The sequence below is a fragment of the Erpetoichthys calabaricus genome, chromosome 8 (assembly GCF_900747795.2).
Source record: "Erpetoichthys calabaricus chromosome 8, fErpCal1.3, whole genome shotgun sequence".
Taxonomy (NCBI): domain Eukaryota; kingdom Metazoa; phylum Chordata; class Cladistia; order Polypteriformes; family Polypteridae; genus Erpetoichthys; species Erpetoichthys calabaricus.
The window spans coordinates 839,700-865,930 of record NC_041401.2 but is presented as its reverse complement, the minus strand read 5'-3'; the positions used below and the strand labels follow the sequence as shown (position 1 = coordinate 865,930).

At 49.9% G+C, this 26,231-nt stretch overlaps 1 protein-coding gene across 2 annotated transcripts; it reads left to right on the top strand.

Moving 5' to 3' along the window:
* Window positions 1-1,084: 1,084 nt before the first annotated feature.
* LOC114655249 (fibronectin-like) lies at window positions 1,085-25,649 on the top strand. Of its 2 annotated transcripts, none has more exons than XM_028806092.2 (46): window positions 1,085-1,339; window positions 2,716-2,841; window positions 3,269-3,406; window positions 4,108-4,239; window positions 4,328-4,465; window positions 4,833-4,991; window positions 5,232-5,429; window positions 6,477-6,656; window positions 6,882-7,058; window positions 7,419-7,574; window positions 7,664-7,792; window positions 10,274-10,417; window positions 10,855-10,973; window positions 11,243-11,411; window positions 11,630-11,806; window positions 11,896-12,024; window positions 12,110-12,199; window positions 12,405-12,599; window positions 14,644-14,922; window positions 15,231-15,494; window positions 15,737-15,831; window positions 15,967-16,135; window positions 16,313-16,399; window positions 16,505-16,696; window positions 16,786-17,058; window positions 18,669-18,851; window positions 19,017-19,106; window positions 19,193-19,459; window positions 19,559-19,675; window positions 19,764-19,928; window positions 19,999-20,154; window positions 20,237-20,350; window positions 21,247-21,516; window positions 21,963-22,150; window positions 22,268-22,355; window positions 22,446-22,622; window positions 22,712-22,801; window positions 22,882-23,070; window positions 23,163-23,252; window positions 23,712-23,836; window positions 23,925-24,063; window positions 24,148-24,303; window positions 24,387-24,512; window positions 24,592-24,698; window positions 24,789-24,893; window positions 24,979-25,649. In XM_028806092.2, the coding sequence occupies exons 1-46, from the start codon at window positions 1,225-1,227 to the stop codon at window positions 25,024-25,026; spliced, it is 7,020 nt and encodes a 2,339-aa protein (XP_028661925.2). In that variant the 5' UTR covers window positions 1,085-1,224; the 3' UTR covers window positions 25,027-25,649. The 2 variants fall into 2 exon arrangements, with proteins under 2 accessions (XP_028661925.2, XP_028661924.2); XM_028806091.2 differs by having other exon boundaries at window positions 1,086-1,339; window positions 23,376-23,836.
* The last annotated feature ends 582 nt before the right edge of the window (window positions 25,650-26,231 follow it).

Sequence of the window (26,231 nt, the reverse complement as noted above, 5' to 3'; positions counted from 1 at the left end):
CAATATCACTTAAAAATGAGGAAGAGGATCAGCTCAGTGACCATGCAGTTGGAAGTGCAGTACATGCACAGCTGACATCAGGGGGATTAGCCCGGAGTCGGTGATTGCGAGTGTCATTTTAGGTGAGCAGATGATGGGCTCTAGTGCTTCAGTTCAGGGCATTTGTAGTTTATCTGCTGAGTGCATGCAGTGCCTGGCAGCGGCCCACACGCAGACACAGTGCCTTAGCAATGCTGGCAGGACTTGAGCGCAGAACTCCGTCGCAGAATATCTGGCTAGAGGAGAGCCTGACCCTCGAGTCGTAATAATAGATTCAAGGGTCGGGTGGTGTACATTAACTTTTGGGAGAAATCTGGACACTCGCGACCTCATTGAATTAGAAGGGGTCTGCCCTGCCTTTAGGCCCACTCTATTGTGGCTCTCGGGACACCTCTTGGCATAATCTTTTGGCTCACTGCCTGGCAAATATCCAGTGGCCTCCTCACTTACCCTGCCCGGCATCTACACAATTGTAAGGGAACCGGAGGAGCAGATGCTTCCTGTTTTTTGGGAGGGCTATGGGATTTAACTCTTTAGCTCAACGGCAGTGCCCGTATTTAGATTCCCCACCACCTCGCATGTCTTGACATTTCCTTATTCATCCCCCTTTTTCTTTTTCCTGTGAGTAATGTGGTGGTCGTTTCTTTTTCTCTTTTAAGTTACTGTTTTGGCTCGACTTTTCAATACACCGTTATATTTCGCACGTAGCTTAGATGGAAGTGGTCCGTGGCCCGCAGCTCGCGGCTACCGTCAAGTGACGGGGGCTCCGACCGCCTATCCCCGCCCCGTGCGGGAATGAAGGCTGACTAAAGTGCCCCAGGTGTGCCGCAGGAATGCGCGGCGGCGCGACATGTTTTACCACAGGGGAGTTCCCGAGCCCCTAAAAGTGCCTGCCAGTCTGACAAAAGCCCGAAAGAGAAGTAGTCGGCCGGGCGGAGGGTCGCTTGCTCGGTCCGCCCTGAATTTTTTCGGGACACAATGAGATGAATAGCTGTAGCCTGACGTCACGCAGACCCTCCTCTCGTATTTAAGGCGCTCTCCCCGCTCCTCCGTCCAGAGGGGAGGTGGACTGGATAGACGGGTGGCCAGGCAGCGAAGTGACGGCCAAGAGGATTTACGGCACTCCCGAGACCGAGTGCGCACCACTGCAGGATCCGCTCGCGACAGACACTGGAACAGGGAACGATGACCCGCAGCCCCTTGGTGGTCTTGCTCGCGGTTCTGTGCCTAATTGGCACAGTCCGCTGCTTGCCGAGGAATAAAAGGCAGGTTTCCATCTCGACCCCTCAACGCAATCCGGGTAAGTGAGAACACAAGTGATCTGCGTGGGAGGAAGTGTCCCAGTAAATGGGGGGGGCGGTGGAGGACGTTAAACTCCATGGGTTATCAGGATAAAGATCATAGAGAGCCTAAACCGAGAATAAGTACCCCCGGGCGGGGAGCAGCCCCGCAGGTACGAAAACTGCAAGGCAATGAAAGGAAAACGCGGGCGCGTGCGTTAAAGACCCCGACGGTGAAAAGTTTAGGAGCGAGCAGCCCGCACGAACAACTCGCACAGGTCATCTTAGGTTGGGCGTAACAGAAGTAGCAGGCGTCCGGAAGGCTTCGTAGCGAACCCCGGGGAAATAATTAAAGGGCAGCCATCGTAAACGAAGCCGCGGGGGCTCACGTAAAAATTGGACAGACGTGCATAAAGCGGTCGAGAGGTGAAGATGAGGGAAGTCACACAATGAAAATGGCCCGTGGGAGGGTGTTTTCCAGAGCTTTTCAGGACCCCCGTCGGGAAGGAGGGGATTGGGGGCAGCCACTTTCCATAGCCGCCTTACAATTGGCGCTCGGGACTTCCTTCACGTCGCATTGGGCTCCATTGCTATTGTGCGTAGGGCTTGTGCATAAAGCGTCATATAGCGCCTTTCTGCTAAGCGCACCATCGCAACACACCTTGCAAAACACACACACACGAATTCAAAAAGGATTGTAGGCAAAATAAGAGAGATCTCGACTACCTGACAACAAGGAAAGGAGGCTTCAGATGTCTAGACACAAAATTAAAAGGAACATACACAGGGGGCAGCTTGATAGCAAGACCACCACTACAAAAGGCCACATTAGAAAATAAACGTCTTTAAAATGGGAAAGACAACAGCAGTGTGTTAAGATACAGTATTTGCACTGCAGACATGGCAGTCGTTTGTGGGCTTTGCCAGAGAGTTTCATGATGACTTCGAGATCCTCCAACAAATTACTCTACAAGCCCACTGATGTACCTTCAACGAAGGACTGGTTAGTCCAGACGATGAGGAGTTGTTGATGCCTGTGAATTTTATGATGAGGAAAGTTCTAAGATAACACAACTTATTACAAAGGAAACCGCAGCGTTTCTTCATTCCCAAGTGTGTGCTAAAAGTGGACCACATGTGGAGAAACTCCTCGCTTCATCACATGTCCAATTCGCAGCTTAGGTCAATTGTGTTGGTGTGACAAGCTGGGTGTGGGTCTTTGGCTTTGTATGCGTGGGCTAAGTGGTCTGCAGTTTGATATCTGTAGATTACACCTCGGCTAGAAGGGGGCTTTGGGCTTTAGTGCTGCTGTCTCCTAATTTCCTGTACAATGATGTTCTGAACCAGTTGTTCTGCCATATTTCCCCCCCCCCCCCCCTTTTTTTTCCCCCCCTAGATGGCTGCTATTATGGGAATCGACTTTATAAATTTAATGAGCAGTGGGAAAGGCACTATCTTGGTAAAACCCTGATCTGTACCTGCTATGGAGACAGTGGAGTAAACTGTGAAAGCAAGCAAGAAGGTAAGCTGGCAATCGTATTGTGCAGAGTCCCCTAGTAATCTGCTAGGACCGGTTTAGACCGGTGCCAGGTCTTGTCTGCCTGCAACCCTGGTTTAGGAGATGGATGGATGGATGGATGAGTGGGTGGTTAATGTTCTTGATCAGCTGCTGGTTTTAATCATTGAACCAATCATTCTACATACTGACGGTCATAGGAGGTTCGTCTTTTTCTGTAAATCTCCTTGTGATGATAAAATTCCAGAACACATTACCTGGCAGAGACCTGCTGATGGTAGAATGTGAGGAAAATGATGAATGGAAGAGGTCTTTGCACTTAGTGTATGTATTTGAATAAGGTTTAGATTAGAAGAGCCTTCATCTATTAATAAAGTTTATGTTTGTGCTTCTCTCTGTATCTCATGTTCGTATTTATTTTGTTTCTAATTAGCGGAAGAGACCTGCTTTGACAAGTACAATGTTCGCTCCTACCGTGTAGGGGAGACCTATGAGCGGCCAAAGGAAGGAATGATCTGGGACTGTACCTGCCTTGGGAATGGCAGAGGAAAGATCAGCTGCACAATTACAAGTAAGAAAAATGGCGCGTGTTGGGTGGAGAAGATGAACCTCAGCACACATCACACCAACCGTGGCTGGGCTTTAAGTGTAGAACTTGTTCTTTAAACTCAAACATGAGGAGTTTGATCACAGATTGTGACGGGCAGGTGGGACTTGTTAGCTCTTTCTGTATATTTAGGGTTTTATTTTTTTTTTCTTCCCCTGTCATTTATTGCCATTCATGCATTGAGAGGCTGAACTGTGGGAGCTAAAGGGGATTACAGTGCAGACTTGAAAGGACAGGAACCTCCTGAAGTTCAGCATCATTTATCTCCATTCATACCTTTTTATTTTATTGACCCGTCTTTTTCTCCTTTTCAAGGTTGTCGAGTTGTAGCCTCCATTTTATTTATACAGTATGTATGAAGCCTACTTGTTCTGCTAGTGTGGCGCACCGTGTGCCCCTTTACCCCACAGATGTCTAGACAAGGGAACAGTGCTATCAATTTGTCTTGTATATTATTTATTGAAACATGTACAGCTAAGGTTTGGGAATTCACATGGAACCTTCCCAAGACAATTTCAGCAGCATACTTTGTGTTGGGGACGATTCCAATTGCATAGCCACCCAACCCACCCCCCCCCCTGTTGACGGTTGGAATTCCGAGAGTCCAGAGGCATCTTACAAAGAGTCTGATGATGTTTAGTAAGCTCCTTCCTTCTCTTCCACAGACCGCTGTCATGAGTCTGGTCAGTCTTACAAGATTGGTGACATCTGGCGACGTCCTCATGAGACTGGAAGCTACATGTTGGAGTGTGTGTGTCTGGGCAATGGCAAAGGGGAGTGGACGTGTAAACCAGTAGGTAAGAATCGCTTGGCTGCCTCCAGAGAGCAGAAGTCAAAGAGTCTCCTGCTCGGCAATAACTGTTTTCTTTTTCTTTCTTGGCACAGCGGAGAGGTGTTATGATAATAATGCTGGCACCTCCTACGTGATTGGAGAGACCTGGGAGAAATCTTACCAGGTTTGGATGATGGTTGATTGCACTTGTCTGGGCGAGGGCAGCGGCCGCATCACATGCACATCTCGTAGTAAGTGACCCATGATCTCTGGAGTCGGTGGGGTCCTTCCTTTGGTTGGGGTGGGGTGTGTGTGTGTGTGTGTGTGTGTGTGCATTTTAAATCTCCTGGTCCCACAATCAACTGCATAATAGAAGTTTGTTCTGCTGTCTTCATCGTAATTGTTGTGTCTGCCTGTATGAATCGTTTTGCTGATGGTGCACTGAGCCTTTTCACTTTGTGTGGACTGGCTGAGGAAAGCAATGAGGGTTTGTAGGTTGGAAGGTCAAGAAATTCATCAGCACTGACGATGGGGATTGAGTTGGAACAGTGCTGCCCTCTCCTGTGCGTGCGCTACGTTTAACCCTTTCTTGCTGAATGAAGTTTCTTCTTCTTTCAGATCGGTGTAATGATCAGGATACCAGGACATCTTATAGAATTGGAGACACCTGGACCAAGACCGATAACCGCGGGCACCACCTGCAGTGTATCTGCACGGGCAATGGACGTGGGGAGTGGAAGTGTGAGCGACATGGCTCTCTGCTGACAACGGGTCATGGTGAGCGATTTGTTTTAATACTCCCCTTCAAGAGTGAGATGATGTTGACCTGTTCAAGGAAAAGGCAATGGCGGTAACTTGTACCTCGATTAGATTATGAGATCATGAACTGCCATGTGGTCTGTCTTTTCAGTCTTGGATGTGGGTGATTTGGCGACACTGCCTACGTTCTGCTACAAAGCAGTTTGTTCAGCTGACTCGACGGTCATTTCTTTTTTTTATGCCCCTCTCTTCACTAAGGCTCTGGATCCCAGGTGGTCACTAGCATTCATCCAGCTATACACATCCCACAACCACAGCCTCCTCCACCCACTGAAGGAACCTGCATAACCGACTCTGGTGTTTCCTACTTTGAGGGCATGCGATGGGTGAAGACCCAGGGCACCAAGCAGATGTTGTGCACTTGCCTAGGCAACGGGGTCAGCTGTGAGGAGATGGGTAAGTCCGTCCATCCTGTAAGTGTAACCTTTAGGCCAGCCAGTGCAGAGACCTAAAGGATTTTTATTTTACATGAACGGAGTATTCAACGTCTTCACATTATAAGACCCTTTTGAAAAGACTGAGTAGCGAAACCCAAGAATACCTTCTAACGACATGTTTGAGGGTAAAATAACAGAGAAAGGAGAATTGAAGTTCACTCTCATATTTGGAGAAGATCTACTTTTGGAGCCCAGTAGTCCTTATAGGAAAAACTGCCTGACAATTGAGTTCTCCATTGCCACACTGCATGAAATTCTGAGGTTGCACTAAACCACCCGATAGCTGCTGGAGTTCAGGGACCTCCTTTTTAGTAGGTTTTTAGTTTGAAGGGTGGCTGCTACTTGTGGTAATTAAAACTGCCTTTGAGAACTGGAGAAGGTGAACATAAAACAGGCCTCCGAATAAGGAGTCGAGCTAATCGACGTGAAGTTTGGGTTCTTTGCGGGTTGTGTGTGTGGGTGGGCAGGTCTGTGTTCTACAGACAACTGCATTTTAACACACTTAAATAATAATTGAGAACAAGCCCTAACAGTTGGGCTGGGTTGGGTAGCAAGCCTTCATACTTGATTTATAGCAAAGGTTGAGGAACGTGCCGGTAGAAGTTCTACCAATAACACAAGACACCAGTTAAATACCGTCTTCTAGCAACCCCTGTGAGGTAAACCTAAAATCTGAGTGTAGCTCTTCACACAAGCAGGATTTTAAATCTCCACTAAATGTAGAAGAATCCGGAATTAATGTTCTAGTGATTACTCTTCTGTTGTATTGTTTAGGTCCTCGTATTCAGGGCTCCAGTACCGGTTTGTCTGTGGTCAGATGATCGGTGTTCTTGTCTCACCACCCGTCTCTTGGGCAGCTTATCACTTTCCCATTAAGAATCAAGTGCTGTGTTCTGCATATGGCATGAAGCCGAGTTTTGTGCTTTCGCTTGGAGTTCACACTACACGGTCTTGTTTGCACAAAACTGGTGATGGGATTTTTAACTCCTCATCCGTTTCTGTTCAGTTTCTTCCCAGGTCTATGGAGGCACCTCCGAAGGACAACCATGCGTCTTCCCATTCACATTTATGGGCAAGTCTTACTATTCCTGCACCTCGGCAGGACGAAGTGATGGTCAGTTATGGTGCAGCACCACGTCAAACTTTGAAGAAGACCACAAGTACTCCTTCTGCGTGACTGAAAATGGTGAGTGTCTGTCATGTGGATTAACTGCCCAGTCCGTCTACTTGATGGTTTATTTTGCTGGGTGGCGGTGGTTATGTTTCGGATATGGAGCCAGACAGGCAGGAAAGAGGAGTGTTCCAGTTGACTACTGTATGTGAAAGTGAAGTCTGTTTCTAGGATGTTCTTTTCTCAGACGTGTTCTGAATATCTCAAGGTTTGTTTTTTGTTCCCCCCCCACCATCTTAGTACACATTTCTACTCGAGGAGGCAACTCTAATGGAGCCCTCTGCCACTTCCCCTTTGTGTACAGTGGGCGCAATTACACAGAATGCACAGCTGACGGCCGCCGTGATGGAATGAAATGGTGTGGAACAACTCTGAACTTTGATGGGGACCAGAAATTTGGGTTCTGTCCAATGGCTGGTAAGCACAACTCCAGACTTTGACGCACACAAAGAGCTGTCTGCTGTTTTTGATCCAAAGCAGTTTGTGTTGGCCTTGTGTATTAAAAAGGAAAGCAAATAAGTGGTAGCCGTTACATACTGTACATTCCAGGTTTGTAGTGTCATCCATCCAGAGTGCACAAAGTTTAGTTTGTGGCTTTTTTTTTTCCTTCGAATTTAAAAGTACAGCATGTGATCAGTTTTAGGGTGTAAAACTCCCAAGGTTAAGAATCGTCCTGAACACGCTGAACTTGGTCCTTTTCTAAGCTTGATGACCGGTCAGGTCAGTGTCCATACAGCTGCAACTGCTCTTGTTCATGTCGTGTGCTTCTGTCTGCAGCTCATGAAGAAGTGTGCACCACAAGCGAAGGTGTCATGTACCACGTGGGTGACCAGTGGGACAAGCGGCATGACGTGCTGGGCCACATGATGAGATGTACTTGTGTCGGGAACGGGCGTGGCGAGTGGAACTGCATTGCATACTCTCAGCTGAAAGGTGGGTATCCTTGGCTTGGCGAGCAGCCTGCCGTTGTTTCTTGTGGGTAGTCCTTTTTGTAGTGACGCGGCTGTCACCTTTGCCTTCAGATCAGTGCATCGTTGACGGACTAACGTATGAAGTGAACCAGACCTTCACCAAGCGTCATGATGAGGGTTACATGATGAATTGTACCTGCTATGGCCAGGGGCGTGGCCGGTGGAAATGTGATGCTATAGGTAGGTGGGTTTGGGTGGGGTGAGAGGTAACCTGGCATGCACTACACGGTGCCTCAAGCCAAAGGCACTCACCTGGGTCTCTTTATTTGGAAATTGATCTAGAGCTTGACTTCTTCTTCTTCTCCTGCTTCCTACATTTTCAGCTGAAGTGAGTGCTTCTGGGAATGGGGAAAGGGCAAACCACACGGCGTCTTTTCTTAACATCTGTTAGTGTTCAGAACATTTTAAAATATATATACTCATTTGGTATTCTTTATTTGAGGCCTGTGTCGAATTAAGAGATTAAATAGTCCTTGCCATCTGACCAGTTCTTGGTAATTTTGCTGTGTGACGTACTGCTTCAGTCAGTCATTACCCAACCCCCTATATCCCAACACATGGTCACGGGGGTGGGGGGTGGGGGGTATGATGGTTCTGTCTGCTGGAGCCAATCCCAGCCAACACAGGGCGCAAGGCAGGAACAAATCCCCGGGCAGGGCACACACACACCAGGGACAATTTAGGATCACCAATTCACCTAACCTGCATGTCTTTGGACTGTGGGAGGAAACTCACACAGACACGGGGAGAACATGCAAACTCCACACAGGGAGAACCCAGGAAACAAACCCAGACGGGTCTCCTTCCTGCGAGGCAGCAGCGCTACCACTGTGCCACCCCTGCTTCATTCAAGCATCCTTTTTGTTGAATACAAGATAGGTGCCAGCTGTGGTTAATCCACCCATCAAGAGGCCGTCCACACTAACTCGTTCCAAGCCAAGTTCGTTCTGTGGTCTAGTACATCTGGTACCCATACAATATATAGGAGCTTAATGGAGTACCCAGTGAAATACTGTGACCCTCCATGGAGCCCCTGTAACCATTAATACTGATAAGATACCCGAGGATGAGCCACGACAAGAGAGGACACACACACACATACATACACACACACACACACACACACACACACACAGTCTGCAAGGGTTGGTACAAGTGCATAGTGCTTTGATATTTACAAAAAAACTGTCCCAAAGGGCAGTGAAGAATTCCAGTTCTTCAATACATAAATAATCCAGAATAAAATCAAGTGAGAGGTTAAAATGTCAAATCTATACTAAAACGAGGAATCTCTCCATTCATTTAAAACCAACATGAGCCGCAGTGCAGCATTCCCTCTGTGCATTCGTAAGGGTTTGGAGCAGACCCTCTTGGAGATTTGCCGGTGATGCATCATCCTCATCATCATGGAGAATCGCGTCGTAGCGGAGCAGTGTGAAACTGCCCAGTGCTACCCGTAGCGGGACACGTCACAAAGCTGTACACGGCCCTTTTGCCATTCTAGATAGATACTTTATTAATCCCAAGGGGAAATTCCTACTCCAGCAGCAGCATACTGATAAAGAACAATATTAAATTAGAGTGATAACAATGCAGGTATAAACTGACTAACTTTTGTATAATGTAAACCTCTATACAATGGTGAGTCGCCATAACCCTCAGTTTCATAACCTATGTATGCACTAGCAGAACAAACTCTGCTCGGGCAGTGGCTGGACGGGCATTTGGACCCCTAAAACTGACGGACATGCCGCCATGTAAAATGCATGCAAACGTTAGCTCGGCTTATCCTTAAATGCTCCCATCTTTATCTGTAAATACACAGGAGTGTGCACAGAGTTCCGGGTTTATGGGGAGTAAAAAAGGTGCTTTTAGTAAAGTGTTGCCATCATGCTGTGGCTCTTAAGGTGGAGCTCAAAAAATAACCGGGGTGGGGTTTGCTGGACTGGTACCAGACTTGGTAATAGCCTTGTGGCCAGTTCCAATGGGATTGATGTACACTCCGCACACTCCATTCACTTTAGAAAGCTTCTTGTGCAGAAGAGTGACGATTAAATGGGATGGCAGAAACACCAAGACTACAACACTTGCTCATTTCTGCAGACCTCCTCTTTGCTTTCACCAGTATGAAAGAACTGCAGGAACAGAAGTTCAGGCCTGCAAGCTTGTGGCTCGTTTTTTAAAAAGAGAGGAGCTTTGTACATTCTAAGCTTTTGATGCGTTTCATGGCACACCTTTAGCATTTAGCCGTCAGCCTGACTATGAATTGGGCCCTTGCAAGAAAACCCAGAGCAGGTGAATACAACCTTAAATTATTTTGTAATTTACCTTTAAACCAACAAACTGGGTTTGGAATGCGTAGAGAAATGTGTTTTTTCTTGTGGTGGCCAAATGAGTCTTGTCACCTGTAGCCATATATTTGGGACTCGGCCTGAAGAGTCTTCAGGACTGAATTCTAGCCTTGCTGTCAGTGGATGCCCGCTCTTCTTCTTCATAAGGGTTTCAATTTCTCCAAGGGTGGTGTGGAGTGCCATACATTCCTGAAACATTCATCCATGAGAGCCACACTGCATATCGTTCTGAGAGTTCAGTGCTCATAGTCCTGCCGAGGCTGTGCTTGTGAGGAGAGAGAGAGAGACACCTTTTTTATTTTCCCCACAGACCAGTGCCAGGAGCCAGAGACTCGGGTGTTTTACCAGATTGGTGAGACTTGGGACAAAGCTATCCATGGAGTTCACTATCGCTGTGTATGTTATGGAAATGGAATTGGAGAGCTGAGTTGTGAGCCGACTCAAACCTACCCAGGTAAAGTCCTTCTCTTGGATCATTACACCTCCTCTCTCGTCACTCCTGTGTAACGGCTGGCTGTTACTTCCTCTCTGCTGGGTGCCTTGCATCTCATCCAGTAATGGTGATAATTAGCCCTGTTGCCTTTGAGGTGCTACATCTTAGAAAAAGTGTGGCCTTTAGGGTTTTTTTTTTTTTTTTCTGACACCTCAGCCAAGAGTTGGCCTTTTGAACCCTGCAGAGAAAGCAAGGCAAGCATTTTGATATTCTCTGTGAGCCAAAGCTCTCGTAAAGTACAAAATGGTCTTTTGCAGCATCACTCCTGTGGTCAAGTTCCTTTATTCCTCCTTTTATTTTCAGTTGCTTTGCCTTTTGTCCTCAACTTTGCCACAGTCCTCTCTGTGATTGGAGTCTTGAGTTTATTTACCATTTTCTTTTCACCTCAATGTTTGCAGGCCGCAGGCCAGTGGAGGTCCTCATTACAGAAACTGGCAATCAGCCGGACTCTCACCCAATTCAGTGGAATGCGCCTCAGTCTGCCCACATTGCCCAGTACACCCTGAAGTGGAGACCGGTAAGCAGGCCCTGCCCTCTGTGATGGGACAGGATGTTCAGTGCTGTTGTTTGACTCTCCGGGGGGCCGAGGCTCGTTGAACTCTGTTCAGGTCTCTTTCCGTGTAAACAGAATGTTTGTCTAATGGCCTGTGAGGTGGACGGGTCTGCCTGGTGTCCTTTTTGATCTTTACTTTAATGGGGGTGGGCGGTTTAACAGAGTGACAGATGGACTGGGGAAACAGGAGGTCTTTCTTTGTGTATTTAACAATTTATTTATTTATTTTAAAGAAAAACAGCCGAATTCAGTGGCAGGAGGTGACTGTCCCTGGACATCTTAACTCTTACACAATCAAGGGCCTCCGGCCAGGAATCACCTATGAGGGCCAGCTGATCAGCATTTTGCGCTTTGGACAGAGAGAAGTCACTCACTTTGAGTTCACTACAACCTTTGGCACAAGTAAGTAATGCTTTTGTTCAGCCTTACTGGACTTGAACCTCTGCTGGAGGCCTGAAGGCAGCTGGGCATGTTAACCCTAATTGCTGCCATTCTGAAAACGGTGGCTCAAGCAGTTTGGGGGCTCAAGTCCTTCAAAACAAGAAGGAAGAAGAATGAGACACTAATAGACAGACAGTTTTTATATTTATTTATTTTCCCACTTTTCTTTAACCTTACAGGGCAGTCCTCTGAAGGAGAGACAACCCAGCCACCTCCAGTGGTCACCATGTCCGAGTCCATATCAGAGATCACTTCCAGCAGCTTTGTGATTTCCTGGGTTTCTGCTTCTGACACGGTTTCTGGCTTCCGGGTTGAATATGAGCTTAGTGAGGAGGGGTCCAAGACGGAGGTCTTTGGTGAGTAGACTTGGCTTTCCTGCACTTGGCGCGTGCGTTCAGAGCAAAATGTTTTTTTTTATAATCCAATTATGGCTTTTGTATTTCAGAACTCCCTGGATCAGCCACTTCTGTCAACATCCCTGACCTGCTTCCAGGACGCAAGTACGTCGTAAACGTTTTTGAAATCACAGAGGAAGGCGAGAAGAATCTCATTCTTACCACCACTCAGACCACAGGTAGGCTCAACCCTTATCTTCAGGCCTGGATCATCTGCCCCCCCAACCCCATCTGTTTTGTGAACTGCTTGCTTTGTTTTTTCAGCCCCTGATACACCAAAGGATCACTCCATTGATGAAGTAGGAGAAACCTCCATTGTTGTTCGCTGGTCGAAACCTCAGGCTCCAATCACAGGTGTGTCACAGCGAGAAGGCCGTGCAGTACTGTTACGTCTAGATCTTGTCTTGAGGAAGCCATTACAGAGGCTCATGCACCCTACATTTACATCTTGGATGTTCCTTAGCACTAAAATTTTAAACTGTTAGGATCCTTTAAAGCCTTTTAGTCAAAGACTTGTGGAGTCTGACTGGATTTGCTTTCTTTCTTTTTGTTTGGCCAGGATACCGAGTGGTTTACACGCCATCCGTTGAAGGAAGCCGCACCGAAATTAACCTGCCTGATACCGCCACCTCTGTGACCCTGGGTGACCTGTTACCTGGAGTGCAGTACAACATTAGCATCTATGCTGTGGAGGAGAACCAGGAGAGCGAGCCTATAGTCATCCAGCAGACGACTGCTGGGGAACCACAGCCAGGTGGGTAATCGTCTGTGCTTGTTGCCTTGAAGGAGGGCTGTCTGGAGGATTCACTGTTCTGACAAGCCCTAGAGATGGCAGAATTGGGAGAAGCACAGCAGGTCGAGTAGTGGCAGCTGGTGGTCCTCTTCACTGCGTTGGGGACACAGAGTAAGTACGGCCATAAAGAGCACTGCTTGTGTCAGAGTGGCATGTGATATGGTGAGCAGCCCCAGAAGACACTTGATCATTTGTCCAGCTGACGGCATAGCAAGTTTCTGCTAATGAGATGTGCTACACTCTTGTCTGATTGCAGCAGGAGTTGGCAGCCCAGTTTTATTATATGATCATGTGATGGTGCGGATTGGCCACACACTACCAGGTCCCACCAGCAGCTCTGGAACCAAACGCCGTCAATCACATAACTGGGTGAGCTTGGCAGATGAGGACAAACGTACAAAAAGCAATGGATAGGCGCAAAGTGCGCTTGTGCACTTATTAAAAGCACTTCAAAAATCACAGGTGCAGTGCTCAAAATGTCAAGTAATCAATAAAACGCACAGTCCAGGAAACTCCTTTAAGATCCACAAGCCCTGCTGCCTTCCTTTAAAATTGACGCCTTTCCGGCTTATTCTATTCAGATCTTGTAGCCCAGAGAGAGATGCCAACTAACCGGTACAGACACCCACCTCCCTGCCACCAATCCGCGGGCAACCACCGAGCCCTGCTCCACCCAAACCGCTGCCATCCTGGCTCCACCCAGCGAGAGCACCTCCTGCTCCAGAGTCGACCCATAGCCCCCTCCTGAGCGATGGCCACAAGCTCCTGCTCACGTTATCTTCACCAGCTTTCTTTCTTGCCTGCCTGCTTCTTCTCTTGTCTTTTTAACTTCTGCCCTGTTCGTCTTCCTCTACTTGACTCATGCAGGCCATTTTTAAACCTGCTGCCTTAACTGGATGCAGGTTCAAGGAGCCTCTCCCTCCACGGTGTCATTGAGGCACCTGACTGACCCACCCGCCCCTTCACGTGTATGCGGCCCAGCCAGCCCGATCTTCCACTAACATACACACCTGCATACCCACTTGGGGTGCAATTTATTTGTTTAAAGCCAGTGCAGCGCCATGGGCCACAGATCACAATTGTCTTGGCCTGAGATTTTTCTCATCTTGTCTGATTTAAGATGCGGTGAGGCCTTACTTGGTGAGGGTGGCACATCTCCATCTGTATGGTTGGCACAAGCGCCTTTCTTGTTGTCCAGCCAGTCTGTGCTGAGCACCATGCTAGTGAGCCTGGTTTAGTACCCAGTAACTTTGGTGTGTGTGGTAGGCGCTGGCCATAGCTGACTTCTTCCCAGATTGCTCTGGTCTGAGCACATGAATGGGGGCCAGAGGTGGTTATGGGACGGCATACTTCTTCACTTGATTTTTTTGTGCCTCCAAAGGCCTGTTGCTATGCCAAGCTTGTCGACGCTGTGCCAATGTCAAAGTGACAAGTGAGGTCCAGCTGTGGTGAACTTTACTGCTGCCACTTGTTTGTCTCACATATGTCTATGGTCTGCCATTTTTGGGAAAGAGCACACCATGTGGAACAGTTCAACAGTGGAGCAAGGCCTGTTGAGCAAGACTCCGAGAGGAGTCTCTTGGGGTTTACTTGGAAAGTGATGCCAGGAACAGATGGGGGAGGGAAGGCGAATCATCTCCATATAGGGAGAAAGCCGTCCAGCGTTGCTGGGCTTCACTATTGAGAGCGGAGTGTGCACAGCTGGAGTGAATCACATTGTGTAGGAAGGGGGCCCACATTCTCCCGTTTAAAACTCCGCTGAAAGCGGCACACGTCAGAGGTTGGACTTTGTAACCGTCTGACTCCAGCTAGGGGTGCCTTCATACCAACTCCCCGTTGGTACTTGTGCTGGTGATTAAGTTAATTTTGGGAAAGCCAATACCAATTTGTCCATGTTACGGTCTCTGTCCTCTCCTCCATCATCTCTGTGTCCTGTCCGGGGTGTCTGATGGGAGCGGCAGTACGTAACCTTCTGCTCTTGCCATTTTTTTTTTTTTTTCCCCAGCTGTAGTTCCTGCTCCTTCAGACCTGCAGTTTGTAAAAGTTACTGACACCAAGGTGACCATCACGTGGACTCCTCCTTCAAATGGCATCTCGGAGTATCATGTGACCATTCTCCCCATCACTCCCCCTGGCCGAACAGAAGATGCCCTGCAGCTGCCAGTCAGTGGACGGTCCGTGGAGGAAATTTCTGGACTTCAGCCTGGAACTACTTACCGTGTCCAGGTTTATGCGATCTACCACAGCACAAGGAGTTCACCCCTAGTTGGCGATGTCACCACGAGTACGTACAGAGAAGGTTTGGTCCTCTTTACTAAACTTGTTTCATGTTGGCTTTCTTGGGAAGCAGCCCTGCTGAGCTAGACCGGTGGGATTCATCAGAGATGGCAAGTGTTGAATTGGGATAGAAGCCTGACTGACACGGTCTACAATCAGTGCGGCCATTTAGCAGTGGCGCTCCTCTAAATGCTCATTCACTTCTGGAGTGTCTAATAGTTCAGACCTCCGATGTCTACCATGTGTTATGGTTTGCTATTTTCTGTGAATGGCGCTATATAACATGGATTTTTTTTTTTTTCTCCCCTTCCACAGAACTGGACAAACCTACAGGAATTCAGTTCCACAATATCTCCGAAAGCACAGCTGTGGTAGCCTGGACTGCCCCTCGAGCTAAAATAGCTGGCTACAGGCTCCGACTTAGCACGTCTGGAGGACAACCGAGGTCCTTCAATGTCGCTCCGAAAGTGGTCCATTACACTCTGAGGAACCTGCACCCGGATACAGAGTACACCGTCTCTGTAATCGCAGTGAAGGGCAGCCAGCAGAGTGAAGCCTTGGCCGGCATATTCAACACCCGTAAGTCCTCGTCGACGCTCACGCTCGCGCTCTCAGACGCTGTATAGTAAGGCTGACTGAAGCCAGTGAAGCTTTGAAAGAGACGTACTTAGAATGTGCTATGGAGGTGTTACATTCCACCTCGACAGAAAGTAACCCTATGAGACTCTCGCCATCCTCTTTTAACCAGAGAGTGGGCACTCTAGGAGTTGGCTTTACTCTATCCAAGTGTAACGACTACAATTTGTTATCTTCTCCTGCAGTGGAGGCAACTGGAAGCTCCCCACGTTATAGCACAGAAGTGACCGACACCTCGATCATCATCACCTGGACACCAGCTCCAAGGTTCAGCTACAAGGTACGGCTAAAGCGTTCACTTGTGCTGGTTTACCAGGTGACTGTAGCAGACCCCCACTGTGTCACTCCTGTACATTTTATACATAATTATTAAATATGATTTTTTTTTATTTTATTTTTGTCAACCCCCCCCCAGCTGGCAGTACGACCAAGCCAGGGTGGTGAAGCACCAAGGGAGGTCATCTCGGATTCAGGCAGCATTTATATTTCTGGGCTGACTCCCGGAGTGGAGTACACCTACAGTATCCAGCCGATTGTGAATGGACACGAGCGAGGGACCCCCATCACCAAAAATGTGGTCACACGTAAGCTGCCGTTGTATTACGGAGTACTTGATTGTATTTTTCAAGCTCAGAGGATCTAACATTTGATTAGAGGAGGTGTCTGACATCAAGCATTAAGGACAGAAACACGGAGCCGGAAAAGGTGCTCTCTGCTCTGATTCTTGATTTCTCGATGTTTGTTTGTTTGTTTGTTTTTAGCGCTCTCTCCTCCAAGTGACTTGAGTCTAAAATCCAATCCATCGACCGGAGAGCTAGTAGTGTCATGGGATGCCACCAAAACGCCAGGTAAAAGCGGACTGCCTCTCCTCATATGAGGATCTTTAAGTTGAAGGTTTCTTCACAGTGGCGTGTGGAGCGGTGTTTAACTCCAGACGTGGGGTTTTATTTTAGATGCCACAGGCTACAGAGTGACTTGCACTCCCCTCGATGGTCAGCATGGCAATTCCATTGAGGAGTTTGTAAAGGCAGGCCAGACTTCCTGTACTCTGGAGAACCTGAGGCCAGGCGTGGAGTACAATGTCAGCGTTTACACGGTGAAGAATGACATGGAGAGTAGTCCTGTGTCCACCACCGTCATGCAAGGTAAGTTGTAGCTTGGAGGTAAAAAATGAAGGCCTTTCTTACCTGCGTGCTTTTCTGATTTGTCTGTCTGCTTTCTTGTCCTTGTTCAGAAGTGCCACGGCTCTCTGACCTTGACTTTGTGGATGTTACTGACACAACTATTGGCCTGCGGTGGACACCACTTAACTACACCGCCATCACAGGGTATCGCGTCACAGTTCTGGCGGCAGGGGAGAGCGTTCCGGTTTTTGAAGACTTTGTGGAACCCTCTACCAATTACTACACAGTGTACGGTCTGGAGCCTGGCATAGACTATGACATCAGCGTGATCACCTTGGTGGACGGTGGTGAGAGCAAACCTGCCACTGTAACTCAGCAGACAGGTAGGAGCTGGGATTCTGGAGACTTTTGTTCAGGGCTACGTCCATCTGCTACATCCATTTGCTGGCCAACATCTCTGGGGGGTTGGGGAGGAGACCTGTTTTGAGTCTGCCCTATGGGTGGTCCTCTTGAAATGTACATTGAGACACTTCCTAAAAGTTGTCCTGCTTTACCATAACTATGGAAGAGCCATTAATATGTTGTGTTCAGTCCCATGAGTGGCCTGTTTTTCACCCAACTCGGAACGGCTTACCATCTGACACTGGGCTGCATGCTGTCTTTAGTTCAGGGGTCTCCAACTCCAGTCCTGGAGGGCCACAGTGGCTGCAAGCTTTCATCTTTTCTTAATTTGTGACCAGTTTTTGCAGATAATTCAACATTTCCCTTTATTTTCATTGACTGACCACTGAATTCTTTCTTTTTGTCCTTAAACGGCACCTAAACACAAATTTGATGTGAAGTGAGACCACAGACGACCAACTGAAGTTGGTTGGAGTATGAGGCCCCAACTTCAGTTTCTTCATTTGAACCCAATTCTCGTTGCTCATTAAACCCGTTATTTAATTCCATGGCGTGCGCTCATTCTCCCATGGCAGACATTTCCAAAACTGATTTATCTTTTTTAAGAGTGCTGGCTGTCAAAATGTTTTGTGGGTCTGAACAGATCAGCGTTTCTGTGGCCTTCACCTTTCTGTATTTTCAGTTCTGGTGTGATGGACGCAGGCGGTTGTTGTTGTTGTTTATCTGTTGGTTCATTTTGTGTCTTAATATTGTTTGGTTGCTAAGTAAGGAAAACAAAATAATTAAGGGGCCCGAGTCTTAAGTTGTGCATCAATTAAAATGAAGGCAAAGAGTTCATTCGCAGCAAAATCTGGTCACTAATTAAGAAAAGGGTTCGGGCCACTGCGGCCCTCCAGGACTGGAGTTGGAGACCCCCTGCTTTAGAGGCAGTCCCAGCACACGAGTGTAGGTTCTCTCCTATCAGTCTTCTGAGGTCCTGTATAGTCCAGCAGATTGTGATGCGATTCCACACACTTGGTGTAGTCGGCAGGATCTCCACTGGAAGTGGAGTGGAGTGGAGTCTTGTGTGGGCTGATTGAGAGTTCAGTTGACTTCATCAGGAAGTGCTCCACGTGCAGGCCTCGAATGCAACACCCTGTAGAAGTTCTAAAAGAGCAGCTTCTGAGTGCCTTTGTTATCCATACATTGGGGGTTGACAGCTGGCCAACGGTCGTTACTGTATTTGGAGTGAGATGGACGGTGGGGGGACTCCATGATAAAAGGGTGGGTGGCCAGCTGAATAACATCACCTCCAGGAAGGCTTTTTTCTGAAGTTGGTTTCCCTCTCCTTTACGGTTAACTGGCCACAGCAATTATTATGTGTACATGAATTTACAGCAGCATAATGAGTTTGCTGCTCCCTAAAATTCACTTCTCTTCACCCCTCCATAGTTTGTGTACGTACCGTATAGTAAGGTTTAACTTGGTGTTACTGAACATCTCATTCTAAATATGTGGAAGTGCTCCGAGCCCGTCCTCGGCCAAGACTGCTATAGAAGAATAAATTGAAATCCATCTCTGAAGCTCATGACTGGCAACACTTCCTTTTCAGCTGTTCCCTCGCCAACCAACCTCCGGTTTACCGGGGTCGGACCAGACTCCATGCAAGTGTCCTGGACTGCCCCAGAATCCATAGATATTTCCCACTTTTTTGTGCGCTATGCTCCAGCAAAGAAGGAAGAGGATGTGACCGAGCGGCGTATCCCAGGAAGCAGCAATTCGATGACCCTGTCTAGTAAGTGCTCAGGGGGGTGTTGGGGGGGTAGAGTCCCACTGGCAGTGTTGGCTTTCAGCTCGTTCTCCACTTCCTAAGCACAAGAAGGCTGTGGGGCAGACTTAGTCACAAAGTCTCGTCGCCCAGCTGGAGGCTGCTCTTGAACCTTTTGCTGTTGTCTTTCAGACCTCTTGCCTCATACACAATACGTCGTGCGAGTCTCTTGTGTGTACGAAGAGCAGGAAAGCAAACCCCTTGTTGGAACTCAGAAAACGGGTAAGTGTTCTTAAACATTCAGACTTGCCAGTAACTGGAAACCTGTGTGTACCCGCAGAGAATTCACTCCTTTCAATGCCTTCCAGCCCTGGACTCTCCCACTGGCATAGACTTCTCGGATGTCTTCCCGAACTCCATCACTGTGCACTGGCTCGCCCCTCGAGCGGTCATCACTGGTTACCGTGTCCGACATCAGATGGCCAGTGGAGGCCGTTTCAAGGATGACCGACTCCCTCCATCCCGCACCTCCTTCACACTGACTGGTCTCAACCCGGGCACCGAATACGTCCTCAGCATCTTTGCCGTCAGCGGCACTGAGGAGAGTCTGCCCCTGACTGGCAGGCAGTCTACAAGTAAGCATCCTGGGTATACAGCATGTGCGGCTGTGGCCGATCACACAATTTGCTAACCTTGGCAGTAATAACATGTGTCTCTCGTGTTTTCGCCATTAGTCTCTGACATGCCAACAGACCTGGAGGTAACGTCTTCCACTCCTACAAGTCTGACCATCTCCTGGGAGGCTCCTCCAGTCACCGTGCGCTACTACAGGATCACGTATGGGACGACAGGTACAGTGCACTATTCGCAGGCCCCTGGCCACCCAGCTGTGTGCTCTTCTTCAAGTGGGCTACATAAGGCTTTGTGTCTTCCTCACAGGAGGCCACTCCCCTATCAAGGACTTCACAGTGCCTGGGTCCCTGTCTTCCACGGTGATTGAGAATCTTCAGCCTGGCACAGACTACACAATCACTGTGTATGCCGTGACTGGACGAGGAGACAGCCCTGCCTCCAGTACCCCGATCACAGTCCGTCACCGAACAGGTACCTGTTGTCCGGTTGACAGGGAGGGATTCTGTCTGGGACATTATTAACGTGTGTGTGTGATCCACAGAGATAGGAACACCAACAAAAATGGAGGTAACAGACGTCAAGGACCGGACGATCAAAGTCCGGTGGTCTCCTTCTTCGGGTTCAGTAACTGGCTACAAAGTTACAGGAGTTCCCAAGAGTGGCCATGGGCCCACTGTGTCTGAGCTGGTCCCAGCGGGTAAGCTGCTTTTTGTTAAAGAGGCCAAACCTTTGTGGTTGTACTACGTGCTCTAACTGTGCCACACATCATCTCATTTCAGATCAGAATGAAATCACCATCTCTGGGCTGATGCCATCTGTCGAGTATGTGCTCAGTGTTTACACCCTGGGTCAGAGTGGGGAGAGTGCCCCTCTGGTGGAGACGGCTATCACAAGTAGGTTCAGTTAGTGAATTCCTAACTAAATGCCGATGGAGATTTGGCCTGGGTTCACTTTGTTCCTCTCACACTGAGCCTCCATTCTCTTCCCCTTTGGTGGACGAGTAGGCCTGTGCCAGCTCATGCACTGTTGTCACTTCTCGTAGTCAATCCCTCTGCACGTCTTGGGCAAGCTGTGTTTTGCACTAAATTGGCTTAGAATAAGAATTTCCTTCATTTCTCTTCCTGTCTAAATAGACCACCAAATGGTGAAAGTCCAGTCCAGTAGGCCATTCATAAACTGCAAGCAGTCGGCACGTTTGAAAAGAACAGACGCTCCTGTACGACTGATGTCTTGGCAACTGGCCGTTTGCTGATGACTAAGGCCAGCTGGTGGTCTCCTCACTTGAACCACAGACAGAAATGTTGAGCTGTTTTGGAAGATAAGGAAGCTGGTCAAGTCCTCTTCCTGTCTGCTTCAGGGTCTCGGCCCAGAAGTGGAGATTGCTAAATTAATCTTTGGTACGGTGCCCAGGAGACACAGCTGACACACAGACGCAGGAGAAATGTGACCCTCGGACACCACCAAGCACATCTCCTCGAATTATTAAATGGCATGGCGTCACAAATTGAATAGAGCGTAGTTGTATGTGGATTTTTAAAAGGGTTCAATCTCCAGCCCCATGCCAGGGTGGTCAGGCTAGACCGGGAGGGGCACTTTGAAGCTACCATATGCGGGTGACATGCTTTAATCTCTCCAGACGTCACTCTAAAAACCTCTGCATCGGTGAGCCTGGCAGTGAGAGTATATAGTGCCTTTGCCAGCTCTCACTGCAGGTGGGCTTATTGGCTCATATGCCCGTGTATTGCGGATTGCAGGGGGACTTCCTCATTTCTGCCGTATCTCTTGACAGACCCCGACAGTCCTAAAGCCCTCACTTTCACGGAGGTTGGTACCACTTCGATGAAACTTGGGTGGGAAATCCCAGATGGCACTGTGACCTCCTACAGGATCGTCTACTCCAGCCCAGAAGATGGAGAAAGGGAACTTGCGCCCGCCCCCAGTGGAGATGATGACACTGCTGAGCTCACCGGCCTCCGCCCTGGCAGCGATTACACCATCAAAGTGATTGCTGTGCATGATGACCTGGAAAGTCAGCCACTCACTGGCACCCAGTCCACAGGTGGGTATCGCAGGGTGATTTCTGTAGTCTGGCCATCCATTCTGAGTGTCTGGAAATTTTGCTGCCTGCCACATGAACTTACTGGGCAGCTTCCTATTCTGCCTCTGGGACCCCTGGAGGTTTGCTGCACTCCTCTGAAGCTTCAAACCTCAACACTTGGGCTCTGCAGGCCTTGCGTGGTGTAAGGAAATGTTGGGTGGTCTGGCAGCCCAGACTGCACACCTCCAAGGGGCACAGTCTCATTTGTCTGTCTTGTGATGTGGGCGCGTTTGCAGTATGAAACCTAGCAGTAGTTTCAGAAAGGCGTGAACTGGTGACGTCACTCCAGTCCCCGTCCTGTTGAATGACACAAAGCTAGCGCCCGTTTCTTTTCATAGTGTAGATGTCTTTAGGGTCCTGACTGCCGCCACAGTGCCATCTGATGTTGTGCTTTGCCTTTCCTTCAGGTGTCCCATCGCCTACTAACCTGCAGTTCACTCAGGTAGCCCCATCCAGCTTAACGATCCAATGGGATGCTCCCAACAGCCGGCTCACAGGCTACCGTATTGTAGTCAATCCCAAGGATAAGAGCGGTCCGATCAAGGAAATGAACGTCGCCCCGGACAGCACCAGCACTGTTGTGTCCGGACTCATGGTAAGCAGCCGTCCTTTCGTGTGCCTCTGGTTAGCTGGCCAAGCCGATCGGAGCCCTGAATGGAACCCTCGAATGCAGAGAGAGTCACTAAAGGGCTGCCTGCCATCTCGATTGTAGGTCGTGACGCGGTACGAAGTGTCCGTCTATTCGCTGCAGAACTTTCTGACCAGCCGTCCACTGACTGGGGAGGTCACCACACTGGACAGTGAGTTTGCTGGGGTTCAAAGGTGCTTGTCCTGCTTGTGTCTCTTGTGAACGTTCGTTCTCTGAATGCTCCTTTGTGGTTTCCCTACAGACATCAGCCCTCCTCGTCGAGTGCGCATCACTGAGGTAACGGAGTCCGCCATCATGCTGTCGTGGCGCCCCAAACCAGAGACCATCACTGGCTTCCTCATTGAAGCCACCCCAGCTGGCTCCGAAACTCCCATTCAGAAGACCGTGGGTCAGGACACTCGCACCTTCACAGTCACCGGTAAGCGCACGTCACAAGAACTTGGGGTTGGGGGGGTCGCTCAGGCCACCTGCTTGTGACGTAACTCGTATTTGACGCTTTTCTTCCAGGTCTGCGGCCTGGCACGGAGTATACCATTAACATCTACACACTGAATGGAAACGCCCGCAGTGCCCCGTACACGGTGTCTGCTGTGACAGGTACAGTGTGCCACCTGCACTGAATGATTGGGCTCCCCCTGGAGGCCTTGGGTTGTAATTGCATTCTTGTGTCCTCCCAGCTAAGCCAGCAGTAGAGTCCCCAACCAACCTGCAGTTTACTTCTGTCACCTCCACCTCGGTGTCGTTCAGGTGGGAGCCGCCTCACTCACGCATCACCGGCTACTTTATCACGTACCAGGAAGACAACCAGCAGCCAAAGGAGCTCCTGCCACGGCCGCACGCTGGCATCAACAAGGCCACCATTCAAGGTAGAGCGCACCACTACGGCATGGTGCCAGTCTGGGAGGGGGTGGCCGAGAGTGGGGCTGCGTAACGAAACGCCTGTCGTGTGCCCTTGCAGATCTGAAACCAGGAACGAGGTACGTCATCAAGATCATTGCTCTGGAGAACAGCCTGAGGAGTCCGCCATTATCTGGCATCATCGTAACCCGTAAGTCCGATTCATCCTTTGGGGTCTTCGCCCACCCGCCCGCGCTCCTGCTTGCCTAGCTGCCTCGCTAGTTGCCCGCTAGAGCCTCTAACCGCTTGCTCCTTAACCTTTTCCCTTTGCTAGAGTTGGAGCCCCAGCTGCCTTCGCTAGGAGATCTGCCTGAGCGCCCGTCCCCATCCTTCCTGGACGTACCTGAGCCCATCGAGCCCAATCCCTTCCCGCGCCACACCTTTAACGATAACGGCGTCCGAATCACCGGAACCAACGGTCAGACTAATCCGGGGCAACAAGGCCAGCACATCTACACCGAGTATCAGAACCAGCGTCTCCCGCATAGCGTAGAGCAGCGCCCCTATGTGCCTGGTGTTGGGGTCACAAACGTGGGTGGTCCGCACCCCGGTCACACACTAGTGCAGGTTAACGAAGCGTCTGTGCGGGTTCAACCCTTTGCTATTCCAGGCAACGGCACAGACTTGAACCAAGAGGCCCAGTCCCAGACGGTCATCACCTGGAAACCCCAGATCCAGACGTCGGAATACGTCATCTCCTGCCACCCCATGAATCCAAACGAGACCCCCCTGCAGGTAAGCACCGCTGGCCAATCCTGTGGCGAGGGGTCCGAGCTGTACCCCCTGCCCAACTGAGAGTTAACGCTGCATTTTTTTGTTCTAGTTCTCCGTACCGGGCACCTCCACCATGGCAACTCTGACGGGCCTGACCTCGGGGGCATCCTACAACATCATCGTGGAAGCGGTGAAAGGAAGCGCACGGCACAAGGTGTACGACGAAGTCTTGACGATCGGGGATTCCGGTGAGTCGCTGCTCTGTTCCTCGCCGTCGCCCTTTGCCCATGCTACAGCCACACTGACCTCTGCCCGGCTTTGTGCCCGTGCAGTTCCAGCGGAGGCGCACAAGGACATGTGTTACGACTCCTCCACGCGCACCGTGCACGAGATCGGAGACGAGTGGGAGCGAATGTCCGAGACGGGCTTCAAACTCTGGTGCACCTGCCTGGGATTCGGCAGCGGACACTTCCGGTGCGACTCGTCCAGTGAGTAACGCGGTGCCCAGTGATGGTCGGGGGGCCGGGACCACTTAACTGTCAGATGTTATAGATGTATCTCTCCTGGGCAGAGTGGTGCCACGACAATGGCAATAACTACCGCATCGGAGAGAAATGGGACCGCCGCACGGAGAGTGGACACATGATGAGCTGCACGTGTTTGGGAAACGGCAAAGGAGAATTCAAATGTGAACCACGTAAGTGGTGCCCGCCGGCGCGACTCGGGGGCTCAGCGTACTGCCACGCCGCCGCTAACCATCTGCTCGCTCCTTTCAGATGAAGCCACCTGCTACGATGACGGAAAGATGTACAGGGTGGGCCAGCAGTGGCAGAAAGAGTACCTGGGGGCCATCTGCACCTGCACCTGCTTTGGAGGCCAACAGGTAACGGCACTCGGGTAGAAATGCCCAGCTCTAGAAATGGGCATCTCAGGGCCAGGGGGCTCACTTCCTCTCTCCATGTCCTCCCCGCAGGGCTGGCGTTGTGAGAACTGTCGCAGGCCGAACGTCCACGCCGAGACCTCCCAGCCCTCCGGGCATTCGCTGGACGTCTACAAGGATAACACGCTGCAGAAGCTGGTGAGTGGGCTGCCCGTGTCCACGCGGGCATGGGAGGGTGGCGGTGGTCGTGCCCGTTTAACGGACCCTTCTTCTTCTCCTCCAGCGTCTCAGCTGCCCCCCTCGAGTGCCTACGGCCCGACCTCCTCGCTGATGCAGAAGCCCACAGTTCCCATAACTGAGCGGTGCCCGCTGCCCTTCACCTGAAGCTCTGCTCGCTCACTCGCTCGCTCGCTCGCTCACACCTCTGTGCCTTTCTCTTCGGCTGCTTCTCCTGCCAGGCTCGGCTCTTCGGAGCGCCATTGTCTTGTCGTTGTCGTCGTTGTTGTCCTTTTGGTTTTTATTTGATTTTTAACTTTATTTGAAGCGGCGGATGGTGTCAAGTTGTCCTGCAGCGTGTCTGCGCTACCTTCTCAGTGTTGGGCAGGGGCTCTGGGTACCCGAGCGTCTCGGAGCAGGGGGGCTCGCCAGCTGGCCCGTCCAGGCAGCAGAGGATCGTGAGGACGTGTGATGAAGTGGGCTGGCACTGGCACTGGGACCCTGGCCTGGCCCGCTCCCCGGTGTCGTGCCGTCTGTGTGTGCGTGTGTCTGCGCCCGCGTCTGTCTGTCTGTGGCGTCTGTCCGTGTTGCACTTCACTTGGGTGACGATGAGGTGCGACTTGAATTTGGAATTTGAAATTTTGGTTTTGTTTTTTTAAACTCCTTTTTATACTGTAATTGCTAAATGTTACTACTGTGGACAAATTCTTTTTAATAAAGTTTTACAAAAAAACAAAATGCCTGCTGCTGTCTGAGGGTCTTTGGGGTGGGGGGGGAGACCCTCTGAAATAGTGCCCATGTACCTTTTATGGCCCATTGTACAAGTGGCACCCAGTCATGGCTTTGAGTCTGGATAACCGTGTGGGCCAAATGTGCAGCCACCCCCCCACCCCCCGTGTCCGGCCCATCCTGTGAGCTTTGAGGGTCCCCAACATGAGTGTGCTGGCACTTTGAACTGACCCCATGCTGCTCTGCACTCGGTTTGTGTTTACAATCACGAAACTAACTTGGGGGGGGTCAGTCATGTACCCCCCCCCCCCACAAGCTATGGCCAGGTAGAACACCAATACGGCAGTTCAGGAAAACCCAACCGAGATTTCAATTTGGACCCAAGTGTTGCCAAGCCATGCCACTGTCTGAGCCCCCTACAGGCCTACCCTGCTGCATTAAATGTGATGTCATAGAAAGATGAGTGACAATGCGTAATGTCACAAAGGGTAAAATCGGAATCTACGCCAAGGCGGTGACCACCACTGTCGGGGTGGCACCAGCACCAGCTGAGGCTCCTCTGGCCCAGAGTTTCAAGGTGCAGCTGCAGTT